Raw genomic sequence first — 19,982 nt, 5'->3', positions numbered from 1 at the left:
TCTCCGGGATGCCAGTTGCCCAACTTGTTTTCATTGTCTTCCAGTAGAATTTGGCTTGCATCCTACACTCACATACACACACAAACACATACAAACACACACACTGACAGGCACACCCACACATAAGCTAACACACACACATCAACACACAAACAAAGACACACACACGTGCCAAAATTATTATGTTTTTTTTCATAGTCATTGTTTTTATTTTGTTTTCGTTTCTTTATTTTGGGTTCAACAAGGGTAAACAAGAAGCCAGTTGGATCTTCACTTCCTTGTTCCTGACGTCATGGCTTGCCGAAAGGTGAGGATGCCTGGCACACCTCCACAGCCTCACGCAACACTGGCCGGGAATCCAGGTGGGACTTGGCTTCCGTCAGGGAACAACCAGTCAGAAGACAAACCAAGGCCAGAGGGACTACCTACAGAGTGAGGGGGGCATGGGGGGTATGTAGGTTGGTATGTAGAAGGCAGGTAGGTAGGGAAGTTGGTTGGTATGTAGGTATGTAGGTACCGTTAAGTAGGTAGGTAGGTATGTACCGGTAAGTAGGTAGGTAGGTAGGTAGGAAGATAAGGAGATAGGAAAGTAGGTAGTGAGGTATAGGTTGGTAGGCAGGTAAGCAGGGAGGCACATGAATAGTATAGGTAGATGGGAAGGTAGCTGGTAGAAAAGGATGGATGTAGACAGGTAGTGATGTAGATGGGAAGGTGGGTAGATAGGTAGGTGGGTAGGTAGCAGCCCAGTGGTAGGTTACCTTGCTCCTGCGGCTGGCTGTGAGCGTGTGTGTGGTGAGTGAGGCCGAGAGAATGTGGGTGGGGAGATCTTCTGTGTCATACAGAGCCTTCCACAGAGCTGTCTCACACTGGCACTCTGGACAACCAGACAGCTTCTATAGAAATGAGACACACCTCAGCGCCTGTTTGTGGTGTGCGTGCGTTTGTGTGTGTGTGTGTGTATACCTGCAGCAGCTGAATGGCTCTGTGGTAAAGTTTGCTGTTGGACACCTGCAGGTCGATCATTAGGTTCCTGTAGACCTTTCCCCTCAGAATGTGAGCTCCTGTACTGACAGCATTTAGCACAAGTTTTGTGGAAAGCTCCCACTGCTAAGAGAGAGAGAGAGAGAGAGAGAGAGAGAGAGAGAGAGAGAGAGAGAGAGAGAGAGAGAGAGAGAGAGAGAGAGAGAGAGAGAGAGAGAGAGAGAGAGAGAGAGAGAGAGAGAGAGAGAGAGAGAGAGAGAGAGAGAGAGAGAGAGAGAGAGAGAGAGAGAGAGAGATTGTTTACAGAGGGATGTATGATGAACAGAGAAGAGAGATAAGTAAAGCAGAGAGCAAGTGAAAATGAGTAGGAGGTAAAAAAGAATGCCTTGCAGAACGGTGAGTATGTGTGGAAACATGACACGTGGTCAGTATGTGTGTGTGTGTGGTCTACCATGTGTAGGCTGCTGCCACAGGAAGACCCTGGCCAGCGGATGTGAAGTGTGGAGGAACACAGGCTACTGAGGTTGTCCTGAGAAGTCAAGTACAAACACTGTTCTCACTGGGCTCCACTAGGGGGCACACTGACAAAACATTAGTAAAACAAACAACTAAATAATTAGTTCTAATAATTGAATAGTAGCTCTAATACGTATTTTACTAATACTTTCTAATACTTTCTCTCTCTCTCTGTCTCGTTCTTTCTCTCTCTTCACACACACACACACACACACACACACACACACACACACACACACACACAGACACACACACACACACGCAGACTTACAGGCACAGTGCCATTCTCCTGTCCATGGTAGAGAACGTGCAGACTTGATGTCCTGCCTCTCACTCTGCCTGCCATTGTTTCCACGCCAACAGCATCATCTGTGAAACAACAACAGACTCAGTCACTCAGGTATAAACTCGGATTAGGGAGCATGTGGATGATGCTGGGGAGGGTGTGGATGAAGGCGGGGATGAGGTTGTGTCTCACCACTGTGTGAGCAGAGCAGCACCACCGTGTCCTGATCAGTCAGTGTGGGAAGAACCAGACGGACAAAGTCCTTGTGGGAGATGCAGAACTGAGGACCCTTCACCGGAACACACACACACAGACAAACACACACACACGGAAATAACACACACACATACACACACATAGCGATAAAACACTCATGCACACACAAACATTGAAATCAGACGCAAAGACACACACAGCTCCACAGTTGTCAAGGTCTGAGTTGATCTGTACCAGCGAGGACAGGGGTCCCTCGGTGTTCCCCATGTCTTCGTACCCTCCACTGAGGAAGCCTCTGATGTCATCATAGTCTGACACACAAACACATACCCCACGGTCACATGCCACACATACCACAGGCACATGCTTTGTTACGGGAACTACACACTAAACGATCTGGTGATACTGATTACTGTAAAATACAATGTCATCAACGCAAAGGGTTTTACGGAGGCCAAAATACCTGTGTTGCTGCCTGAGCTTGTTTGTGGGTGTGTGTGTGTATTGTGGATTCTCACCTGCTCCAAACGTGGGGATACACTCACTGGCGTCGATGAGCCCCATCATAGCCAGGGATCCCCAGCCCAGGTAACACACACGCCCAGCACACTGCAGACTGGAACACACACTCTCACGCTCAGTAACAAGACCAGTAAAAAAACCAGCAGCAACTCAGATTAGCAGCAGGTAAGATTCCTACCTGAGCCCTGCACTCTGCAGTAGTGAAGCGATGTCCTCACTGTGGCTGTACGTCAACTCCACACTCTTCTGGTACCTTCTCAGATGCTCTGTCACACCACTGTCCAACACACACATGTGTGTGTATACATATATACACACATATACTCACATTGCGTACCCATTCTAAGGGCAACAACATGAAATGGTTTGCTGAGCAGTGTATCTCTGAGAGCTCACCTGTGTGTGATGGGTGTGTGTGTGTGTGAGTACACACCTGTGTGTGATGGGTGTGTGTGAGAGTACACACCTGTGTGTGATGAATGTGTGTGTGAGTACACACCTGTGTGTGATGAATGTGTGTGTGAGTACACACCTGTGTGTGATGAATGTGTGTGTGAGTACACACCTGTGTGTGATGGGTGTGTGTGTGAGTACACACCTGTGTGTGATGAATGTGTGTGTGAGTACACACCTGTGTGTGATGGGTGTGTGTGTGAGTACACACCTGTGTGTGATGAATGTGTGTGTGAGTACACACCTGCGTGTGATGGGTGTGTGTGAGTACACAGCTCTGTGTGCAGCAGAGAGGATGGTCTCCAGCAGGATCTTGGTGGCACTGCCTCCTTTCATCCTGGAGGAGCCACTGATGGCCTCGGGCTGACACACACACACACACACACAATAACAACACACACACACTCACAAATGAGAACAACACGCACAAATACGAACACATACATGAATGATAAAAACACAAACACGCACACATGCACAAACACACATACACTTATACACGTAAAAAAAACATATTTCCATACAGCTTGTTGTTCTCAGATTGTTGTCTTACCCCGACGGCAGGATTTAGGATGAATGCCCTTTGACCTCCCTGGAGGTCCTGCATCCTCTGAGCCACACCCTTGAAGGTGAGAGAGCTCCCTGGCATAGGCTCATTCCTCCACACACACACAAATACAAACTCAGGCACAGAGGAACACAAACTGATTGAAAATAGTAATTGTTAGCTTCTGCACGTTCTGTAAGCAGTCAGTATGGACCTGGCTTGGCAGACTGGGTTGAAACCGACCAGAACCGGAATGTAGACGTCAGGCTGCTGCAGGCAGAAGTCCAGCTGGCCCACCACGAAAGGAGCCTGCCAAACCAAGACACTCAGAGACAGACTGGTGCTGCTCAGTGGATAAACATTTGTCAACATTATACTGATGGAGCAAGCCTACGTGTTCTATCGCTAACACAATGAGTAGCTTATGTATAGTTTAGGGGGCTCTGTTGAAAGGATAAAGATCTCTGCCTCATGCGATTGGTTGTTAGGGAGAGAGGGCTTCTGATTGGATGGCGGGCAAAAGAGAAGGCGGGATAACCTACAGAGAGGCCACAGGAAATGCCGATGAACAAGACATGCCTCTTCCCCTCACAGAGCTGAAGATGTGCAGAAAAAAGGTGTTATAACATATACACTGACCCACACAAACTTCTGCAGAGTGTAATGCATTGACACTTCCAGCTTGACCCCTATTTTAGCTGACCCCACCCCCTTTTTGTAATGCCTGACCTTCATCAGACTGAGCATGCCCACTTCAGGGTTGTCCTCTGGGGCCTCCTGAGAGGTGAGAAGAGCTCTGTCGAGAGAGAGAGAGAGAGAGAGAGAGAGAGAGAGAGAGAGAGAGAGAGAGAGAGAGAGAGAGAGAGAGAGAGAGAGAGAGAGAGAGAGAGAGAGAGAGAGAGAGAGAGAGAAAGAAAGAAAGAAAGAAAGAAAGAAAGAGAGAGAGAGAGAGAGAGAGAGACAGAGAGAGAGAGAGAGAGAGAGAGAGAGAGAGAGAGAGAGAGAGAGAGAGAGAGAGAGAGAGAGAGAGAGAGAGAGAGAGAGAGAGAGGGATTGTTTACAGAGGGATGTATGATGAACACTGGGCACAATTCAGCACAGAACTGAGACAACACACAATCCGACCACTGGGATCTCCTCCAGCTATGATGCAGCATTTCTGAGGACTCACCTGTCTCCTCCAGCTATGATGCAGCAGTTCTGAGGACTCACCTGTCTCCTCCAGCTATGATGTAGCAGTACTGAGGCTCCTGATTCTGCTCTCTCAGGGCTCTGTTAAAACAAGTCTGACAACAACAACACACCTCACTATGGAGACACTCAGCAACTGCCCTCCATTACTAATATGTATTGCATGCATGTGAACAAATATTATTGATGTTGTTTACTCACCGCCAGAAGGTAGGCTAGTCGACCTGAGGTCCCACAGCCACTTAGAACTACAATACTGTCCTCTGGGTCCTGACAATAGTTAGAGATATTACGTAACTTGTGTGTGTGTGTGTGTGTGTGTGTGTGTGTGTGTGTGTGTGTGTGTGTGTGTGTGTGTGTGTGCGTGTGTATGTATGTATGTATGTGTGTGTTTGTGTGTGTATGTGTGTGAGGAAGTCTCTTTTACCTTCAGAATGATCTCCACCTGTTTGGATACCTCCAACATTGTCTGGATGATACTATTACTGAAGAACCTCTGCAAAGCAAACACACACAAACGCAGACACACACACAAGCCTTGTTGAAGATCAGGTGTAGACATCTGAACCATATCCGACCCATGACCCCTGACCTGACCTGGTACACTGATCCCGTCTCCTCCTGAAACATCTGGGCATCGCACGCTTCCAGCAGCTTGACGATCTGATTGGGCGTCGCTCTGTCGATGTCACACGTCAGGGGGTTGGACTTCTCCGAAACAGGAAGCCGAGGCTCGTAATCTGACAACTGACAACAAAGGATTGTGGAATTGATGAGGATGGTGATGTTGTACAGTTCCTTACACTGATGTGTCAAGTACAGGTCACAATCTTAATTGTTTAATCTCCCATGGTGATACTGAGGAGCAGCTGCTCTGTTTCTGCACATCACCTCAGATACCATCACACACAAGGTAGAAGGACACCTGTAGAAGATACTCCTGGAACTCACCTCCCACATATCTGACATCTTGAAAGTACGTTGTGGGTGTATGCGTGTGTGTATTGGTGTATGTGTGTATTTCTGTATGTGTGTGTGTTGATGTGCATGTGTGTTTGCATGTGTTAGTATTGATGATGTAAATGACTAAATGCAAATGATGTGTGTGTGTGTGTGTGTGTGTGTGTGTGTGTGTGTGTGTGTGTGTGTCTCTTGCTGGTGGGAGTTCTCGCTCGAAGGAAATGAAGTCTTCAGTCCCGAGATGGTGGATCTTCCAAACAGGAAATACTGTCTCAATTTTCTCCTTCTCTCCCCTTCTTTTTCCTCTCTCTCGCTCTCTCTTTCTGTATCAATACTGTCTAAGAGCTACTTCGACCTAAATCCATTTAAACAGATTAAACAGAAAACTGATTTAAACGTGTTCTTTATCTTTTACTGCTAAGTGCTGTATTCTACTAAATGACCTTTGAGACCAGTCAGCAGTTTATCTAGGCTATATAACAACACACGCACAACTCAAATGACTGAAAGCATGCACGCGCACAGATAAACTCATTCAAAGACACACACACACACACACACACACACACACACACAAAACACATCAACACATCAGGCGATAAGACAGGCTATTTCCGTTCCTTTACTTTTTCACGCTTGCGCGGACGAATATGTTCTGAGCGAATGCAGGCTTCTCGAGGTACCGCCCACCTGTGGGTCTGCGCGCTCGCCCTAGTGTAAGAAAATGTGTCAGTATATGTGCCAGATGGGGTACGTGATAACAGGGCGCTTATGAAGGACACCGCTGTGCCTACGGCACTACTCCGTAAGGTGCGGCGGGAGCAGACTGACACAACAAAAGCGCGCGCAGACGAGAAAGATCCTGACGCGCCTGCGGATCTGGTGTGTCCTTGGATGGCTCGGGCTCCAAATCGGACCATGTAAAAAGGACATCATTCAATTTGGTGATTCGAATTGATGACCGTCCAAGCCGGACTGCCGCTCCAGCGTTGTCTGCGGTGCTGAAAAGCTCGCAACCACAGCTCCCTCTAACGTCTTTTTGTTTTTGAGCCTATTGATGATCAAACACTTAAGACTGAAGAAGCTTCGAAATCTCTACTTCCCTAAACGGGATTTGATGCATGGATTGTTTGAATGTAGGAATAGCACCTGTTAGCTTCACGGGGGCCTCATGAATGTTCATCGAGAGCGACATCTGGGAAGGTGGGATAGAAGCTGAACCGCAATCCGCACCGTTAGAATTCTTTAGGCTACTATTTTAATTTATTTGTTTAGCTCGCATTGCTTGCGGTGTTATGTTCATCCCACACCAGCACCTCCGTGGCATGTTAATGTTGACCCCCTAAGAAACATCAGTGAACAACTGCTAAGGAGTTTGGCCCAAAGCAGAACAAGAGACGCACCATCTGTTCTTTTTGTAAAAAATTGATGAAGACGTCTTATGCAGTGAAGACGGTGAAGACAGCCAGGCACTTTTGCCCTAGCGAGAAAGAGGTAGAGAAAGATCGAAAGAGAGCGAAAGATAAAAAGAGAGTGGAAGAGATAAAGAAAGAAGAAGAAAGAGAGAGGGTGAGAGGGAGATAAATAGGGTAAGCGATAGGGGGTCGTTTCATCCGTGAGGAAATCAGAGAAGGATCAAGAGACATGTCATCTGTCGCAACACCTCTGAATTTCGCTCTTGTCTTCCTATCCCTCTCCGGCTGGCATGGACCACAGATGGTGGTGGCAAGTAAGTCTCTCTGTATCTCTCTCTCCTTTCTCTCTGCTTCCATCTCTCCACATCTTCCTATATCTCATTTTCTTTATTTTTCTTTTGTCTCCTTATCCATCTCTGTCTCTGTCTCTGTCTCTCTCTCTCTCTCTCTCTCTCTCTCTCTCTCTCTCTCTCTCTCTCTCTCTCTCTCTTACATCTAAATAGTCAAACAAATCCAATTATCTACATTTCTCCATATCATTGTATTTTGGTCTTTGTCTCTGTCTTTTTATAAACAGTATATCTCTCATCTATCTTTCTTGCTGTGTCTCTCACTCCCCCTCTCTTTCTGTTTGTCTAAAGTACTACATGCATGTGAGATTTTAATGATCCACCTATAAGAATATGCTGAACCTAAAAAAAAAAACATGCCTCCTGTTCCTGGAAGGTATTTCAATATGTACAAAATGTGTGTGTATATTTGTGCATAAGCAGTACTCACAAATTAAATCAGTGTGCTATACAAGCACACACACAAACACACTTATTCAAAGAGAGTGGTGGAGAGCATTAACAAGATGACTCTGTCTCTGTCTGTTACCATGGCTATGATTTAGCTGATTCTGAGCTCAGCTAGCCTGAGCTGGCCATACATTACCCTGACAGGCTGAGGCATCAGTATGACAAGCACCATTGAAAAAACAGCAGCTTGTTAGTGTTATTGTTGTTGTTTACTTCACTTGATTCATCTCGTTACATCAGTGTTATGAAGTGTTTTTATAAATGGAGCCAATATTTGTCTCTGCAGCATTGTACAGAGCTATGCGTGTGTGTGTGCTCTGTGCCAGGGTATATCAGTCTATTTTTCAGTCAGCACCAGGATTCAAAAGTGATTCTGAACTTAGTTTCTCTCTCTTTCTACCCTTCTCTCGTTTCATTTAATCTTTTCACTCATTCATTGATCTCTCTCTGTCTTCCCTTCTTTTTCATGCCCCCCCCCCCTCTCTCTCTCTCTCTCTCTCTCTCTCATTCTCCCTCGCCCCTCTCTCTCTCTCTTTCTCCCTCGCCCCTCTCTCTCTCACTATCTCCCCTGCTCTCTCTTTTTCCCACTCCTCTCTTTCACTCTAACCCCCTCTCACTCCTCCCTCTCTCTTGTTTTTGCAATCAGTTTATGTAATCTAAATGTATTGCTGGGCAGAAGTCTATTACCGTAAGGCCAGTCCATTTGGATGAGAGGGTTGTGCCCTGTGTGATATTGCTGCCCATTACATTATGCTGATACTGACATTGACAGAGACACAGAATTTGGAGCATGTCTTGGCATACATTACACACCAACATTTAAACAGCCCCTCCTCCTCAATCTATCTATCTCTCTTTCTCTCTCTCTCTTACTCCCTCGCTCTCAATCACTGTCTCTGTATTTCTCTCTCCCACTTCATCTCGATCTATCAGTGTTTCTATCTTTATCCCTTGCTGTCTCATACACACGCCCACACAAATGGGAAAAGAGGGTCAGATTGATTGATTAGTGACAGATAGTGTTATTGATTATTTGAACACATCTTCTTCTTAGGTACAGCCAGACGCAAACTATCTCTTATTACCCCTGTAATCAGTGTTTGGTTCTGTGTGTGCCTGTATGTTTGTGTGTGCAACAAAGTGGGTGAGTGTTTTTGAATATGTGTGGGGAGATGTACAAGGGTGTGTGTGTATGTCTGTGTGGGTGCATGTGTGTGTGTTAAAAGGTGCAGGTAGGTTTGTGTGTGTGTGTTGGGGTCCCCCTCTGATGCAAAGATAAACCACAAAGACAATCAGTCTGCTTCATTATTGTACAATACAGTTGATCTTTTTCTCCACATCTTGAGCTTGGAGAGAATGCAAATTAGTCTCTGTGTGTGTGTGTGTGTGTGTGTACATACAGTATGTGTGTATGTGTACCTCTCACCTTCAGAGTGTGTGAATGTCAACCCAGAGAACAGGAAAGAGAGAAGCTGTAGCAATTCTGAACCAAAGGTTCTCTGTATACTCTGAGACTTGTTTCACCATGTCAAAAACATATCTGTTGTAAATGTATATGTAGTTAGCACCTCAATAATACAATTACAGCTTCATATTAACATTGACTTATCTTACTTAACTTACTTAATACTATGTACATACATATACTATTTATATTATATAATATACATAATTATATTATATTATGTACAATGAAAATGTTTTTTAAGCATTTTTTTCTGGGTCTCGTGAGGATATGATGTGAAGATTTGCAGTGAGTGTAAAGTCTTCTACATTGACTTCATGTAATGAATGCTTGTGATTCCAGCGGTGCCGGCAGCGCCAGTCAACGTGTCTGTGAGCCAACTGAGAGCCAACTCTGCCACCATCACCTGGAGTGTGCCACAGGGAGACGACGTGATTGGCTATGCCATTTGCCAGCAGGTGTGTGTGTGTGTGTGCAGTGATTGAGGACTGGTGTGTGCAGGCATGATTTCAGGTGACATCTGAGTGTGCGTGGTTGATGTACGTACACTGAATGAAATTAACCGTCAGATGTGTGTTGAAGTGGACGTTTCGAGACACGTGTCTGTGTGTGTGTGTGTGTGCAGAGGCAGGATGGGCTGATGCAGCGCACCATCCGAGAGGTGAACACGTCCAGTCGATCGTGCGTGTTGTGGGATCTGGATGAAGACATACACTACAGTGTCCAGGTGAGTGCTAATGTAGCTGATGTGTATTGGTGAAACTCACTCCTCAGGTATGTAACAGGCCACCCGCGTCAACGAAATTGCTAGCTTTTCGTTAGCGTAGTTGGTAGTGGTGGCGCTTGGGAAGCCAGAGGTGGTAAGTTCGAACCCAGTGCAGGACGATTGCCCGATACCTCTGACGGAGCTTGCAAGACCACATCTGTTACACTAACACACTGCTAGAGAACGGTGCACAAGAGCTGACATAGGTCAGGGCACGTCTCCTGGGTACGGGTTCAAAGGGGAAAGGTGTGCTGTGTGTGGTTCAGGGTCATGTTGTGCCCTGTAGAAGGGTAGGGTCATGTTGTGACCTGTGACCTTATCCTACAGCTCCAGTCAGTTGGTTTGCAGGGAGACAGCCAGCCCAGCAAAACTGTCCACTTCAGAACCCTGGAGAAGACGGATCACTATCCGTCCGGAGTCCTGGACCATGGTACGCACACACACACACACACACACATACACACACACAAACTACTGAAATATGGTTCAATTTAAGGTTAGGGTGTATTGTAATTGTACGTAATCATTCAGGAGACAATCTCTCTTTTTGTCCCTGCTGCTGTAACATTATAATTTTCCTTCAGGGATCAATCAATTTGTAACGATCTAAACACACACTCAGTCCTGCCTCTTCTGACCCCCAGATGACCCCACCATGGAAGGTCTGGACCTGACCCATCACCTACAGACTGGAGAGCTTCTCATCATTACCACTGTCTTGCTGTTGTGGGCAGGTATATGTGTGTCTATATCTGTGTGTGTGTGTGTGTGTGTGTGTGTGCAGTCCAACTTCCGGTCTAATTTCGTTCTATTTTCCAGCGGTGATAGTGCTGTTCTGCCGGCAGTATGACATCATCAAAGACAACGACTCGAGCAGCAGTAAGGACAAACCCAAACGACCCTCCGCCCAGACCGCGCCATCCTACTACAAAGAGGGGGTGGCCTCTTCTCAGAGCACGCCACTTTACCACAATGGAGGGGTACAGAGTGGCAAGGTGCCAAAATCCCCAAATCAGCACACGCATGTGCATACACACACACTCATGCACATTCACACATGCAGACAGGAACACAGACAGACACAAATGAATGTACAAACACACACACCGTTTTCTTAGCCAGACTACATACCAGTCCACATGCCATCTAACCTGACCCTCTTCCCTTCTTGTTTTTCTTTCAGTTCCACAGAACCTCCTGTTCCATCAGCATCGTCAGAGTGTGATGGAGACTGCAGGTGTTGCGTCATCCTAACAACCATACAGAGTGGGTGGGTGGAGCTACCAGGCGTGTAGACACGGCAACCACAAACCACACCCTCACCTGGAGAAAGTGACTAATGAGAGACTAGGAGATCTGTTTGTCTGGACTTTGGTTGCAGATGTTTACTAAGCTGAGACACTGTGTATGATGTGAGACTTAATGAGACTCTCTACTGCCCCTAAAGACTAGGAGGTCCAACAGCAGGCGTTCATGTCAGGACAACAGGAAAATTAACCAGGATTCTCTCTGTGCTTTTCTTGCTGTTTTTCCTTAGTAATAATACCTACATGTATAAAATCAATTGAACATATTGTTATAGAAGTATACAACATCAAAGTCACGTGGAACTGTATGTGAATGAATGTTTGAAAGATTGTGGGAGGCAATAAGTCAGTGAATGATTCTATGTGTGTGTCATCATCAACAGCAGCTCCTTTGTAGCTTGCAAACCAGCAAGCATGATACAGTATCTTGTAATAATGTCGATTCAATTTCACTCATGTTGTTTTACACACCACTAATTCATGACTAACTCAGATTGTTAGCTGGTCAGAAATCTAAATATTTTGAATAGTTAATCTAAAATAGCTATAGTTTTTAGAAATTTGCAAAGTGTGAAATACACGGCTAAAAGCTCTTCTCTGCTTGTGTGTTCGTGATTTTTTTCATAATTCACTCGTGAAAAACAAATGTTATCAAAGGAGAAGTTTGATAGCGCTTGTTACGGTCTGAAAGGGTTGTGGTTTGTAAACTACAACACCCAAGATCGAGAGAGCACAAAGACGTCACTCCAGGAAACAAGCAGCCGCCAGCGGTGTGCGTGTGTACACAAAAGAGGGACTCTCTTGAAAGTCACTTATATTCACCAGATATAGCTGTTTATATTTCACGAGTTGGTGAGTATATATTTGGCTACGTAGTACTGTAGATTTAGATGTGTTTTGACACATTAACGTTAGCTCTATGGTTAACGTTTGCCAGTTAGTCATTTCCCTGATTAATTCCTTACTAACGTTAGCAGGTTAGCGCTGTCTATATCCACCTAAGCTAGCTAATGTTAGCTAGCTAGCTAGTGCTAACTGTTGTTAAGCAGTTGTAGGAACGCCATTAGCTAATGCCATGTAGAACGGAAAGATAACTATTGACAAGCCCATTGTCCATAGCTAACGTTATGTAGCTACCCAAACACTTGTCGATGGATTCGTTTAAACGATTGACTACAGTTGTCATCTAAGTACCTCAATGTGTGTATTTAGTTCTAAGTAAAGCTACAGTAGCCTAGTTAACTGACTGAAGGTAGCACGTTAGCCCTTAAGCTAACCAGTCTGGCTAAACAATGACATGATGCGATGACACACAACTGATAGCCTTGTTATCCGCTGTAGGAGGAAGAGGAAGATGACAGTGTCGGTGGAATGAGCTGACAACGGAGTCGCCCAAAGCGTGCGAGTGACCGAGTCCGTGTGAGTACGAGGCAGACAAAAGAAAGAAGGAAGGATGCCAAGAAGAAAACAGTCAAATCCACAGCCGGTGAAATGTAAGTAGTGAACTTTGATATAGGTCTATATCTAATTGAAAGCGTATTGGAACTAACGTGCCGATCTTGTCAAATGTGCGAGCCACCTCGAACTACAGTTCCGAGTCAGTGAAGCCGTGCTTCGTAACTACAACTTCATTGCTGCCGGTTTTGTGTTGACATAACTATTTTGAGATGTGTAACTATTTTGACAAGTTTAACTATAGTGTCAGTCATATAGAATATTATCCTAAATATCCAGACCTTAAGCCTTCTAGCAGGGCTTTATGTCATAGCTAAGGTTTCCGTTTTTGTGTGTGTGTGTGTGTCTGTTTCAAGCCATTGTCTTCAACTGTATTTTTTTTCCTTGTTAAGCACACGTCTGCGTGTGTACGTGCCATATCATCCTCTTCTACTCTTCCTCTCTTTGTGTGTGTGTGTGTGTGTGTGCATGCTGGTGTTATCTCATCCTGAGAGCTCTGTCTCAGTTTGACACCCACTTCCTTTCTTTATCCTCTCTGCTTCCTGCATCCACTTCCTCTGATCAGGGCCACAGCTGACCCTCCTGCCTGACCTCACCTCCCTTTCACCTTTCCTCCACCACTCCCTCCTTTACTTACACCTTTTCTCCTCTCGCCCATTCATCCACTTTCTCTCCCTCCGTCCCTCCCTCCCTCCCCCGCCTCATCCATTTCCTCTCCTCCCCTATTTACTCTCTGCTACATCCTTTCTTTAATCTCCACCTCTCTTCCAGCTCTTCCTTTTCCGTTCTCTCCTTGTCATCCCTCCACCATCCTGTGTGTGTGTGTGTGTGTGTGTGTGTGTGTGTGTGTGTGTAAGCCTCTAATAAGCAGTGTGTGTCTCTCTGTCTCTGCAGTGGAGTGTGAGGATGGGGCTGTGGTCTGTGATCCCAGCTGCCTGGTCCTGGAGAGCGACTTCCTCCTCAGCGGAGAGCTGGAGTTCGGAGACTCTGAGATCATGGGACTGGACAGAGACTCAGGTCAGTGAGCAACACACACACACCCATGGATGAACATACTAACACGCACTCACACACGCATGCAGGCACATACACACAGAAGTATTCACTGCTGTCTGTCTGTCTGCTCAGGGATGGCTGTATTTTCTCTGAGCGTTGAGGACGACCCATCAGCCCCGGATGACTCCTCTTTCCCAGCATTCCTCTCCTGCAGGGGGTGTGGCCAACTGCTGGGAGATACGCCCCTGGGTTCCAGCCTAGAGCTCGGGACAGCGCTGGACCTGGGGTCAGGACTCTACTGCCTGGCGTGCGAGGAGGGCGTCCAATCAGAATCTCACACTGCCCGGGAAAACTCCCAGGAGGAGGAGGAAGAGGAGTCTAACTCGGCCGGCCAATCAGGTGGAAGGACGGCCAGGAGGAGGAGGAGGAGGGGCAAAGACGGAGTGGGCGTGGTCTCTAAGCTGTACTCGTGCGCCCTGTGCAACTTCACGTCGCGCTACTCCAACCACCTGAAGCGTCACATGAGGACGCACGACGGCGAGAAGCCGTACCGCTGCCCCGTGTGTCCGTACGCCTCGGCCCAGAGGGTGAACCTGCAGAGGCACGCCCGCACGCACACCGGAGAGAAGCCCTACTGCTGCCACCTCTGCAGCTACGCCTGCAGTTCCCTAGGAAACCTGCGGAGGCACCAGCGCATGCACACGCAGGAAAGGCCGCAGCGCAGAGAGAAGGAGAAGAGACGAGGCAGGCGGAAAAACAGCCGCGGGGAGAGGGATGAAGGTAGGCTATGTGCGCACACACACACACACACACACACACACAAACACACACACACACACACACACAGAAGTAAAACCTCACATAACATACTTAGTCACAAACGACATGGGACAACATTTCTCACACATGTTCACAAACAATGATTTCTGATGTCTTCTCATCTTAAAATTAGTAATTATTGCCATGAAGTAATAGTTCCTTGTTTATATAAATGTTGCAACCTTTTGTACATAGTACAGAAAAAAAGGAAGGACTGAGAAGAAAAAAACTTCCCAAACTTCTGAAAAGAGGAAGTAATGTGAACTTGCGTATGGTTGAGTGCTTATTGACGCAAAGTATGTTCATGGGGACGGGTCCACTTCACTCTGTGTGTGCATGTGTGTGCGCACACGTTTGTCTATGTGAGGTTCCTAGAATGACAAACTGTTTAATATTACTGATGATGTGTGGGCCACTTTCCTGTCTCTCAGAAGCGGTAGTTTCAGACTTGACTCTACGTGTGAGCGAGGGGGCCAGCTTCCTCCAGACTCTGGGGGGGATCGGCTCCCCCTCAGCCCCCCTCCCGGACCTCCTCTTCCCCCTGTGCTGCCGGGCCTGCGGCCTGGCCCTGGAAGGAGAGGGCGAGGGCGAAGGGGATGCCGAGGTGTGCCGCAGCTGCTCCATGGAGCTCCATTCCAAAGAGCCAGCCTCCTGCAGCCCGGACCCCAGCCCCAGGCACCGGCGCGGGGGCACCAAGCTGTACCGCTGCCCCTCCTGCCCCTTCCTGTCCCACTACCCCAACCACCTGGCCCGCCACGCGCACACCCACAGCGGGGAGAAGCCCCACAGCTGCCCTCACTGCCCCTTCGCCTCCGCCCACTTGGACAACCTGAAGCGCCACCTGCGCGTGCACACGGGCGAGAAGCCGTACCAGTGCCCGTCCTGCAACTACGCCTGCGGCAACCTGGCCAACCTGCGGCGGCACGAGCGCATCCACTCGGGCGCCAAGCCCTTCCACTGCGGCGTGTGCGGCTACTCCTGCAACCAGAGTGTGAACCTGAAGCGCCACATGCTCCGCCACACGGGGGAGAAGCCCTACTCCTGCGCCGAGTGCAGCTACACCACGGGCCACTGGGACAACTACAAGCGGCACCAGAGGAAGCACGGCCACAACACAGACAGCTGGGACAAGCACGATGGGCAGAGCTGGGTCACTGACACCCAGGTGGATGGACACAGTCAGGGGGAGGGGGACATGTAGACGTGTGTGTGTGTGTGTCTGTGTGTGTGTGTGTGTGTGTGTGTGTGTGTGTAGTTACACTGGTGACCCCTGCCTACTCAACCCAGTAGCAGGTAGAGCTGAACTCAGGTGCCTCCAGAGGTGTGTGAGCTGGAGGCTAGGTGCTGCACTGTACCAATGGCATTAGAAAAGCTGTGTGTGTGTGTGTGTGTGTGTGAGAAAGAGAGAGGTCTGTTTTTTTTCTTCTCAAATACTGTCAAGATGTTTTTGATGAATTAAATGTTTGGAAATTATGTTGCTTGAGATTTCACAGCTTGAATTGTGTGTCGGGATATGTACCACTTAGCTTACTAACAAATAATCTCATTGTTGAATTTATAGGCATTATAAGCATTTATTTTTTCAACAGATGCTGAAAATGATATATATTTTGTAATTGTGTGTGATGATTTGATCAATGTTTTCTCAGAGATAAGTAGGGGACCACAGAGATCCACGGACAGATGTTGTTGAGCGTGTTCTAGAATGTCCCTGATCTGAAAGGCCCTTGCAGTGACAATGTTGTGAGCCTTGTCTGTTACAAACATGGCTGAAATCAAACATGCAGGATCAACCACTTCTCTCTCTGTGATTCAAACCCTAACCCACAAAGAGGAAATTCAGACATTGCCATGTAAGGCTGCACATGATTTATTTTCTGCTCCTCAGTCCTCCAGTCTAGCTCCCCGGTCCTGCTTAGTGGTAGAACAGGATCGGCCTCTATCTCTCTCAGGTTTAATTGTGCGATAGTGAATGTATCCAGAAGGCAGGTTATATGGAGAGGCTGTGTTCAGGTTGGGTCTGTCAGGTACAGCTGGGGCCACAGGGTCTGAGACCACATTGAACAGTTAAGCTCTTTGGAACATTGTCAAATCATGCTAGAATAACATGGGTCATCAGGTTTTGCACAAACTTATGGAGTCCATGCACGCTGCCATTAGGGCAAAAGTAACACATGAACCAAATATAAAGATATTCATAAAAGGTTTAACTTTTTTAAATATATTTTGGAGTTAGCATTTTTTATGAAAACAAAAATGGAAGTATGTGACTGGTGGTCTCAGTCTTTTGTACCCTACTGTAGTCATGACGATGATGAGGATGGATCCTAAGTGAAGCCCTTATTAAAGGACCTCTGTTGGGTTTATGACTTCTGTGTACTGAACATGGTGCCTTTGTCTTTTAAATAAAGACCTTTAATTTAAATGTGTGTGTGTGTCAGAGGGTGTGATAGCCAGGTGTTTCCTAGCAGGAACAGAGAGGTGGGGCTGGTTAGTCAGCCGTTAATATTGCTATAGTTACATTGTCTAGCATCACTAAACTCAATATGTAAAATAGCCTGAAAATGTGTGTGTTTGATAAACCACTTTATAGACCTCAGCTCATCACACTAGTGTGTGTGTATGTGGATGGGAACGTGATCAGCTGTGGTGAAAGAGGAGCTGTCCAATCAGGCAGTCATGGGACAGGTAAGATGGTATTTATGATCAATGATAATATTGTAGGATGAGACATTTTATTTCGGCACTTTAACATACACTCAAGATAATAAGCATGCGGATACTACAGAGAGAAACCAGAGATGAGTGAACTAGGACCTGACAGGAACCATGGAAGTTCATTTGATGTTTTATCTGTGATGTTAGAAGAACGTCCATCCTAAGATTTTCCCTGGGGACATTGTGGAGTATCGCAGGAATAAGTACTTCTCCCACTTTGGAATTTATTATGGAGAAAGAGATGGTGTTCCCTACGTGGCTCATCTCACGTGCAGAGGTGTGTGTGTGTGTGAGAGAGAGAGAGGCTGAGAATTTCAATCAGGAGTGTGTGTGTGTCCATTTACACAATTACATCAAATATACTATACAGTCAACTGCTGTCATTTTGGTTTTACTGTCTAATCGTCAAGGTCCAACTTTATTTTGTGTGTATGTTGTAGACTCCGATGCAAAGATGCTGATGTTTGGACGAGCCATGAGGTCAGAGGTCAAACTGGACCCTTTGGAGGTGGTGGGATGCAAATACAAGGTACACCAACACACACTGACACATTAGCACAGTCTATACTAGCGATCTGCAGCTCCTTGCTTACACAGCGTGGCTAGCTAACGCTAACCACCCCATACATGCCCCTCTCCCCGAGCCCCAGTGAGCCTGGTGTTGTGCTTGTGTCCCAGGTGAACAACATGCTGGACGGGGCCCTGCCTGCCAGGGACTACCACACCGTGGTGAAGCCCGCCATCGACGACCTACTGGGCAAGGAGATCACCTTCGACATCCTGTTTCACAACAGCGAGCACCAGGCCACCCTCCTGAGATACGGAGTCAAGAAGTCTGAACAGGTGGGTGTGGAACGGGCACTTCTGTATTATAAATACCATACACAGATAATAGGAGTACGCGGGGGGGGGCAGAATCAGACATATTAGAAGAAGTGCGTGTTCACTACACATATCAGTGTTAATGTAAACACCTTGACGAGATGGTGTTCCAGTGTGTCTACAGTAAATGCACTGATGTATTGTCATCGTTTTTAGATTGAAAGAGTCTACAAACACATCATGCCAGCATGGAAGGACCTGTTTAGGAAGAATAAGCTGTAACACCAGTGATGCCCAATTCTGCAGTACTATCCTATAGCCAGCAGGTGGCAGCAGAAACACTCTGCTGATATTTAAGATACAATGAATGTCAGAATGTATTTCACTCATTTCACCTGTTATCACCTGTTCATCTAAATAGATTCATGGTGAAACGTGAGCAGTGAATAAAAGACAGTTGGAATGTGATTTATAAACTGTGCAGTTTACACTTATACACAGCTTTATGTAGGCAATTTCTCCACTAGGGTCAATCATCTTTTCCTCTTTGTCTCTGTCCCTCTCTCCCAGCCTCCCTCTTTTTCCGTCTCTGTCTCTCTCTCTGTGTGTCTCTCTCTCCCTTTGTCGCTCAATAGACATGAGCAGAGACAGTTCTGACCCTCATGAGCAGAGTGATAAACCTTCATACTGACAATTAAACTCCACCCAGCTTTCCCTTAAACATTACTGTTCTGAACACACACACACTTTCATTGCAATCTTTTTTTGGCTACTGATTTAATAGAGCCATCCCTCTTAGCCTTTTGTTCAAATTTGGAACCTTATAGTCACATGTACATACAGTGTATGATCTGTAGTCAGGCCAATGAACCAACATTATGTCTACTTGCAATAACGTTTTTATTTTTATTTTAGGTAAATCAGTTGTCAGGATACTATTTTATTATTATTTTGTCATAAAAATATAAAGAACAAGCGTTGAAAAAAATAATTATTTTGTTGTTTGTGTCTTCTGGGAATTGAAAATATGAAGCACAATAAATAAATGTGATTGACAAAAAGCATTTTCTCACTAAAGTCTCTTCTATTGTGTTGGAATATGAATATATGAAGAGGAAGATTAAATCCCTAATAGATTCACTGACTAAGTGTTTGAATTCCACTCGAGCAAGCTGATATTTAATATTAGGGTCCCATTTTTATAATCCCCATTCTCTTCCTCTTCAGCTGTAGTACAGTGAGACAGGGATAAACATCTTTATGCCTGATCACTCAAGACTTGGACCCCCTAAAAGGGGTAAAAACAACAGGTCGGGGGGGGGGGGTCAATACATTTATAAATCGTTCTTACCTGTAATCGTAAATATGACTTTACGCCCTAGAGAAGAAGTTGACTGCCCCGATTATCATTGTATAATTCGCACTCTGTTTCTAACCAAACTAAACTAAAGAGAATCTTCTTGAGATTAACAAGCGTTTGGCAGAGAGGAGAGAGACGATATTTATGAAACTGTGAAGGTGAAGTCGCACATCTCACATGACCACAATGTAACTTTTAAGTTAAAATAAACAATTAAAAATTTGGATTCGAACCCAGGCTGTTGCGGTACTGTCCCAGCATGTCTGAATGAGCATGCACACTAACCCAGTGAGCTGACAGGGGAGCCCTGCTTTCTTCTGGTTTTCTGACACCCCAACTATGCAGGTTGTTACAACTAGTTCAATGTCAAATTTAAATGTTGAGTGG

At 46.2% G+C, this 19,982-nt stretch overlaps 4 protein-coding genes across 7 annotated transcripts; 3 read left to right on the top strand and 1 right to left on the bottom strand.

The window, feature by feature from the left end:
• Positions 1 to 206: 206 nt before the first annotated feature.
• Positions 207 to 5,745, bottom strand: gckr (glucokinase (hexokinase 4) regulator). 3 transcript variants are annotated; one of them, XM_067260679.1, is made up of 19 exons: positions 5,664 to 5,745; positions 5,310 to 5,459; positions 5,140 to 5,208; positions 4,914 to 4,982; positions 4,734 to 4,807; positions 4,251 to 4,317; positions 4,064 to 4,117; positions 3,736 to 3,830; positions 3,528 to 3,633; positions 3,219 to 3,337; positions 2,700 to 2,798; positions 2,518 to 2,615; positions 2,234 to 2,310; positions 1,976 to 2,072; positions 1,769 to 1,866; positions 1,433 to 1,510; positions 964 to 1,107; positions 759 to 893; positions 207 to 425 (listed from the first exon to the last, which is right to left on the bottom strand). In XM_067260679.1, the coding sequence occupies exons 1-19, from the start codon at positions 5,679 to 5,681 to the stop codon at positions 291 to 293; spliced, it is 1,782 nt and encodes a 593-aa protein (XP_067116780.1). In that variant the 5' UTR covers positions 5,682 to 5,745; the 3' UTR covers positions 207 to 290. The 3 variants fall into 3 exon arrangements, with proteins under 3 accessions (XP_067116780.1, XP_067116781.1, XP_067116782.1); XM_067260680.1 differs by having other exon boundaries at positions 964 to 1,104; XM_067260681.1 differs by lacking the exon at positions 759 to 893.
• A 979-nt stretch (positions 5,746 to 6,724) lies between these two features.
• On the top strand, positions 6,725 to 12,020 carry fndc4b (fibronectin type III domain containing 4b). Of its 2 annotated transcripts, none has more exons than XM_067260509.1 (7): positions 6,725 to 7,401; positions 9,695 to 9,810; positions 9,978 to 10,079; positions 10,446 to 10,548; positions 10,763 to 10,852; positions 10,938 to 11,098; positions 11,302 to 12,020. In XM_067260509.1, exons 1-7 carry the CDS (start codon positions 7,317 to 7,319, stop codon positions 11,341 to 11,343), a joined length of 699 nt encoding a protein of 232 aa, XP_067116610.1. In that variant the 5' UTR covers positions 6,725 to 7,316; the 3' UTR covers positions 11,344 to 12,020. The 2 variants fall into 2 exon arrangements, with proteins under 2 accessions (XP_067116610.1, XP_067116609.1); XM_067260508.1 differs by having other exon boundaries at positions 10,938 to 11,113.
• A 159-nt stretch (positions 12,021 to 12,179) lies between these two features.
• Positions 12,180 to 17,114, top strand: LOC136965999 (zinc finger protein 513). Its single transcript, XM_067260334.1, has 5 exons — positions 12,180 to 12,277; positions 12,767 to 12,918; positions 13,775 to 13,897; positions 14,009 to 14,656; positions 15,127 to 17,114. Exons 2-5 carry the CDS (start codon positions 12,879 to 12,881, stop codon positions 15,894 to 15,896), a joined length of 1,581 nt encoding a protein of 526 aa, XP_067116435.1. The 5' UTR covers positions 12,180 to 12,277; positions 12,767 to 12,878; the 3' UTR covers positions 15,897 to 17,114.
• Positions 17,115 to 17,286: 172 nt separating this feature from the next.
• On the top strand, positions 17,287 to 19,211 carry plaat1l (phospholipase A and acyltransferase 1-like). Its single transcript, XM_067260729.1, has 5 exons — positions 17,287 to 17,383; positions 17,561 to 17,690; positions 17,854 to 17,942; positions 18,092 to 18,256; positions 18,452 to 19,211. Exons 1-5 carry the CDS (start codon positions 17,375 to 17,377, stop codon positions 18,515 to 18,517), a joined length of 459 nt encoding a protein of 152 aa, XP_067116830.1. The 5' UTR covers positions 17,287 to 17,374; the 3' UTR covers positions 18,518 to 19,211.
• Positions 19,212 to 19,982: the final 771 nt, after the last annotated feature.

This window comes from Osmerus mordax, chromosome 22 (assembly GCF_038355195.1).
Source record: "Osmerus mordax isolate fOsmMor3 chromosome 22, fOsmMor3.pri, whole genome shotgun sequence".
Lineage (NCBI taxonomy): Eukaryota > Metazoa > Chordata > Actinopteri > Osmeriformes > Osmeridae > Osmerus > Osmerus mordax.
This window is presented reverse-complemented; position numbering and strand designations above follow the sequence as displayed.